The 6,024-nt window shown below is 61.4% G+C and overlaps 1 protein-coding gene across 1 annotated transcript; it reads right to left on the bottom strand.

Moving 5' to 3' along the window:
- Positions 1–394: 394 nt before the first annotated feature.
- Positions 395–3,538, bottom strand: LOC123120645 (probable LRR receptor-like serine/threonine-protein kinase At4g37250). The gene is made up of 2 exons (XM_044540643.1): positions 1,440–3,538; positions 395–1,349 (listed from the first exon to the last, which is right to left on the bottom strand). Exons 1-2 carry the CDS (start codon positions 3,181–3,183, stop codon positions 655–657), a joined length of 2,439 nt encoding a protein of 812 aa, XP_044396578.1. The 5' UTR covers positions 3,184–3,538; the 3' UTR covers positions 395–654.
- Positions 3,539–6,024: the final 2,486 nt, after the last annotated feature.

The following is a 6,024-nucleotide window of genomic DNA, read 5'->3' as shown; positions in this document are numbered from 1 at the left end:
GCACGTACTCCTACTGTACCACTACTACTACTAGTTCAGTAGGTATTCCCAGTGGTACACACCCGCCAAAACAAATCTATCCTGAAATTGATTCTACTACCCAACAGCTCCATGGAGGAGTACTACAAGTATAGCAACATGGGATAAAGAAGCAAATGGCAAGACGTGTACTGGTTGTTCAGTACCATCGTATTGAATGCCATTTGGGCAGAGTTTTGGCCATGCAGAATATACCCCATGCAGAGTGTATCCAAATCCAAGGGACTCCTGTAGATGGATCTTGTGTCTCAAAATTCCAAGATCCAAGCCGCAAGACCAAGACGCATGCGGACCGCTCTGATGACGGACCACGGTGACAAACGAATGCTTTCTAGGTTGGTGTGAGATTAGAACAGCGGCGATAACATGTTGGGTCTTATTTTGTGTCTAGACGTTCGATCGGGAGAGATGCAAGTAAGTAAACGGACCATCAACATCCGGGATGCACGAGCGAGCACGCACCAATTCCTTTCAGAAACTGGACGGGACAAAAATCATGGTGTACAACACAAGAAAGGGAACCACGAGCACCAGAGAAGAAATCAACAAGCAGAACTCGCCGTGGAGGAGGGGAAGGGGAAGGGATGATCGGAGCAGCCGAGGTCGTCGTCACTGTCACTGCGCGGAGGAGCAGGAGTTGGAGGAAGGAGACGGGATCCTGTCGATCGCCTGGAGCACGTCCTTCATGGCGGGCCTCTTGCCGGGCGCCGCGGCGCAGCACGCGAACCCCAGCCTCAGGCAGCTCGCCAGCGTCTCCTCCCTGCCCTCCATCTCCCCCCGCAGCGCCGCGTCGGCCAGCAGGAACGCCTGCTGTCCCTCGCCCTCCCCCGCCGCCCACTGGCAGAGCTCCACGCTCGTCAGCGCGCGCCCGGCCACCAGTTCGAGCAGCACCATGCCGAACGAGTACACGTCCCACTTGGCGCTCGGCTTCGTCGGGTTCTTGGCCGCCTCCGGCGCCTGGTAGTGCGCCGCCGCCTCGGCGGAGGAGGAAGGCCCGGCGCCGGCCAGCGGGCTCGCCCCTCCTGCTCCGGGTGGTGGCGGCGACAGGTCCGGCAGGCTCTTGGCGGACCGCTTGCTCCCGAACCGCCCCGCCGGCTTCAGCCTGCTGTCCCCGGCGCCGCGGACCAGCCGGTGGATGCCCAGGTCGGCCAGCAGCGGCTCCATGTCCGCGTCCAGGAGGATGTTGCTGGGCCTCACGTTGCCGTGCACGCACTTCTTGTCGTGGAGGTAGGCCAGGCCTCTCGCCACGCCGCGCGCGATGCGCAGCCGCGCGCTCCACCCGAGGTTCATCGGCGGCGTCCCCGGCTTCCCTGCTCAGCGATCGATCGAGCTGCGTCAGCAATGCACAACCAACACTAAATGAAATGGCGCGTTTACGTCGGGCTGGGTTGGGCGCTTACTTTTCACGGAGGCGTTTGCGAGGCTGCCATTGGCGGCCAGGTCGTGGATGAGGAGCATCTCGTCGGGGCCCCAGTAGAAGCCGCGGAGGCGCAGGATGTTGCCGTGACGGAGCTTGGCGATGGCGCGCATCTGGGCGTCGAACTCGCTGAATCGCCTCACGCCGGCGTCCTCGCTGCCGATCCTGCGCACCGCCAGCGCCGCGCCGTCGGCCAGCACCGCCTTGTACACGATGCTGTCGCCCGCCGCGCCCAGGATGTAGGCCGACGCCTTGAGCAGCGTCTCCAGCTCCAGCTCCACCTCGCCGCCCACCGTCACCAGCACCGACCTCTCTTTCGCCTTCTTGGCCGCCACCGCTCCCTCGCCTGCCTTGTGGTTCTCCTCCTTGGCAACGAAGGAGGCCGACGTGTCCGTCACATCCTCCTCCGTGTCGTCGCTGTCGTCGCCTGCCTTCTTCCCAGGACAGCACGACAGGCTCCGGCCGGCGACGTCCGGCGACTCGTCCGACGGGTCCGGCTTCTTGAACACCGCCGCTCCCATCCTCTGCCTCGCCACCTCCTGCCGCTGCTTTCGTTTCCTCACCTGGTACACGTAGAAGAACACCGCGAACAGGATGGCGATGCCGGCCACGTCGCCGGCGGCAATGGCTATGATGGTGGCCACCTTCAGCCTGCTGCCTTGTCCTCCTCCTGATGACGGCGCTCCACTGCCGGGCATCGTCTCGGTCGGGTTGTTGGGTATCGCCGCAAGGGCCGGGGGCGACTTCGCCGTCCCGTTCGGGGGATCCACGGCGGAGGCGGAAGCGTCGGAGCAGAGGCTGTCGAGCGGCCTCCCGCACAGCTTGTCGTTGCCCGCGAACGCCGTCGTCCTCTGGGCCACGAACGGCGCCACCATCGGGATCGCGCCGGTGAGTTTGTTGAAGGATAGGTCGATGGTGACGTTGGCCGGCAGGTGCGACGCCATTTCCGGCGGTATGGCCCCGGCGAGCCGGTTGGAGGAGAGGTTGACATACCGCAGCGCGGCGCCTCCGAAGTCCACCGGGAGCGTGCCGTTGAGCATGTTGGAGCTGACGTCGAGCACCTGCAGCGCCGGGAACCCACCTCCGGGGAGCGCGCCGGAGAAGTAGTTGCTGGCGAGGGAGACGGCGGTGAGGTTCTGGAGCAGGGTGAGGTTCCCCGGTATGGCGCCGGAGAGCGCGTTGCCGGCGAGGTTGAGGGCGCGGAGGCTGCGCAGCTGGCCGACCTGCTCCGGCAGCCCCCCCGTGATGCCGTTGCTGGCGAGCGAGAGGATGCGGAGCTCCGGCGCGCGGAACAGGTCGACGGGGAGGGTGCCGTTGAGCGCGTTCCCGGAGAGATCAAGGTGGCGGAGGTGCTCGATCCGGCCCAGCTCCGGCGAGATGGGGCCGACGAGCTGCTCGTTGGGCAGGATGACGCTGACGACCCTCATCTGGTCCGACGACGACGTGGCGGGGAAGGCCATGCAGACGATGCCGTTCCAGGCGCAGGGCGTGGGGTCGGCGTAGCCCCAGCCGGAGAGGGAGCCGAGAGGGTCGGCGAGGAGGGAGGACTTGAAGGAGAGGAGCAGCACGCCGTCCTGGTCAAGCGCGACGGCGAGCTGCGACGCCGCGTGGACGCCCAGCAGCAGCACTAGAAGCCACGAGATAGGGAGAAGCAGAGGGCGTCGAGCTGCGGCGGCCATGGATGTAGCAAGGCGGCGCCGGTGGTGCGATGGCAATGGCAATGGCATGTCGTGGCATGGGGGTTGGAGAGGGCATAAGAAGCAGGGTTTTGGGTGGCGACGGTGGTTCTGCTCCTCACTCCCTTGGATTGGTTGAGGTGGTGGTTCACCAAAACTGCGCTAAAGGTTGAAGAAGGAGGGAGAAGATATGGGAGTGAGTGGAGTCAGAGCATAGTCGAGAGTGAATTAGATCCCCTCTTGGTGTCCTAAAGTATCGAAACATTGGAGTTGGGAGCCAAAGGGAGTGCTCTGTGTGAGTGAGAGTGTAGTGGGGTTTGGTTGATGCATGCTCTGTTTTCTGTGTTTGCGTGTGAACTTTTGGACCCGGCGTCCCAAGCCCTCAGCTCATGCATATGCATAGAAGGAAGGAAGGGGATGAGAAGAGGAATTGGTGAAAAGGTGGCTGCTTTGGCCAGAGCAAGGGCCCCTTTTCACAAAGATGGAAATAGGAGTGCCGAATCATGCAAAGGGGTGGTATGGTGGTATACATACATGCACAAAAGTAGCTAATTCGTGTGTGAAAAGTACTAGCATATTTGCAAGATCCAGCTGTGATGATTTTTTCCCTAGACAATCGAGGTGTGATGATACCACTATGTTACCCATACATCTTTCTATGTTGGGCCTGGATCTTGCAACTTGTATTAATGTGGAGTTTTTTCAATCAGCCAAATTTCTAACCGGAAAGTCTGAGGCACATGTTTCCGATTCTATCCACCGAGCGAATGGTCCACTACCGTCGCATGAGGAGAAGTTGGGGGAGAGGAAGAAAATCATGAGTTGGATGGAGGGAGACTGACTAGTGAGCGTGATAACTTCAAAAAAAAACACTAGTGAGCGTGGTAGGCATCGAACGGGTCTCCCAAGCACCTTTAGGGCATTTCTGTTGTCAAGCAGATATAACATGTGGCGTTGGAGCAGGAACGAGGGCGCCATTGACCGAGTAGACATAGGAGGCATCAATTATCGAGTGGCGGGAAGAGTAGCCAAATCGCCAACGAGAGGTGAGGATGTTGCAATGAGATTGGGGATCAAAATCAAGAGTCTTTCCCAAGGCGGGTGACCCACGGGACCCTAGCCGCCGCCGGGCACCCCACCCTGACTCTTCAGCTGGCGCCACTATTGCTGGCCATCCTCACAGCGACGACGAGCCCCTCGCCATCGAAGGTGTTGAGTGGGGAGTTCGTTGGGTGGCTCGATAGCATGGTAGAGTCGCAACCATGGAACAATGCTGCAAAAAGATAACATGAGGCACGAGCACGACGTGGAGGTGCCATGGCATGGGGTGACGTTGTTGTACGGTGACATAGAGGATCGGTGGCATTTATATAGCACGTGCGCACCCTAGATGCCGCCAGTGAACCTTTTTCCTCCAGGGGGATGGAAGCGAGAGTCACCCTGCAGCTGGATCAATTCGACCAGAACCTTCTCATCCTGAAGTCCCCCCCCCCCCCGCGTCGTCTCCTCTGAGGCGACTCGGGGGCAACCCTAGCGCCGCCGCTCGCGCTCCCTCCCCTCTCTCCCTTCCCTCCGCCGCTGCCAGAGGGGCTCGCGGCGCTCGCGCGCGGCCCCGATGAAGGTGGCGGTGGGGGATCTGGCGCCTTCTCCATGGGTGGAGGGCTGCGGCTCCCGGGGCGGCGGCCCCGGCCGGTGGCGTGCGGCGTGGCCTGGGCGGCGGGCGGCGGGCGGCGCCGGCGGGTGCTGGTGGGCGGCCTCCACGGCTGCGTGGGCAGGTGGTGGTCATGGACGTCGGTGCTGCGGTGGCGCCTCACTGGCCGCCGGTCCACCTTGGAGAAGCTTCGGCGCCGTCCGATCTGCTCTGATCCGTGCCTGTGTTGGTCCCCGGCGGCTGCGGTCGGCGTTTCTTGGTGATTGCTGGCCGGATCTGGCGTTTGGGCGAGGATCCGGGGGAAACCCCTGGCCGGCGCGGCGCCCCCCAAAGTCGACGCCTTTGGCGCCGATCCCCTTCTTGGAGGCTTTGGGGTGGCTCCTCTCCCATTCGCCTTCCCCCCTGAGCTCCGGCGAAAGTCGGCACTCCCCTGATCTGGGCGTCGACGACACCTTGGTGCCGTGATCCTTCTTGAAGGCGGCGACCGGGATGTGCTCTTGGGGGTGGAGCGGCTGGTGACTTGGCTCCGAAGCATGACGGCCTGGTCTTCCTGCGACTTCCTGCTCGGCTTCGCCCAGTGCATAGTGATGCCTTCTTCGGTCTTCTCCATCGGTGTGCGCCTTCGTTCGACAGCTCGCGCCCCGTGCTCCGTGCTGCCACTGCCGGCTTGGTGCTCGTCTGGTTGGTCCACTGTGGTCCGCTGGTCAGCTCCGTCTGCTTCTCCTACGGCAGCTGGACACCTTGAGTTGGGCTTTGTGATAGCCATTCTGCTGTGCGCCAGTGCGGCACTCATCGAGCCTGGGTGAAAGGGTAGTGGCCCTTTGCGACGGTGGAGACAGCTCAAGTGTAGCCCATGTTTGGCCTGTGGATGCAGCCGACGCTCGATGCTTGCTCAATGTGGCCCTCCTTCCGTGTTCTTAGTTGGCTAGTTGGTGTAGGCGTAGTGCTGGGCGTCGGCATCAGTGTTTCTGCTGTTGCCATTGTGTTGTTCCACCTAGTGCCTTGTATCTTTCTTTCCGCTTTCCTTTGCATTTCATCTGTATCATGGTGCCTTTGTAATCCTGGCCGGTTGATGGCTTTGTTAATTCAAAATCGGGCTAGGTTCGAGCTCGGCCGGCGCCTTTTCTCTAAAAATTTTTTGACTCTGTAAGGGTGCCTCGTGCTAGATTAGGAGTTCAACGGCCGTGTATTGGCTACAATGTCTTGTGTGCGCAGTGTGTGTCATCTCGTGCTGGTTGCTT

The sequence above is a fragment of the Triticum aestivum genome, chromosome 5D, assembly GCF_018294505.1.
Source record: "Triticum aestivum cultivar Chinese Spring chromosome 5D, IWGSC CS RefSeq v2.1, whole genome shotgun sequence".
NCBI lineage: Eukaryota > Viridiplantae > Streptophyta > Magnoliopsida > Poales > Poaceae > Triticum > Triticum aestivum.
The sequence above is the reverse complement of the archived record's forward strand: the minus strand, read 5'-3'. Positions and strand labels throughout refer to the sequence as shown.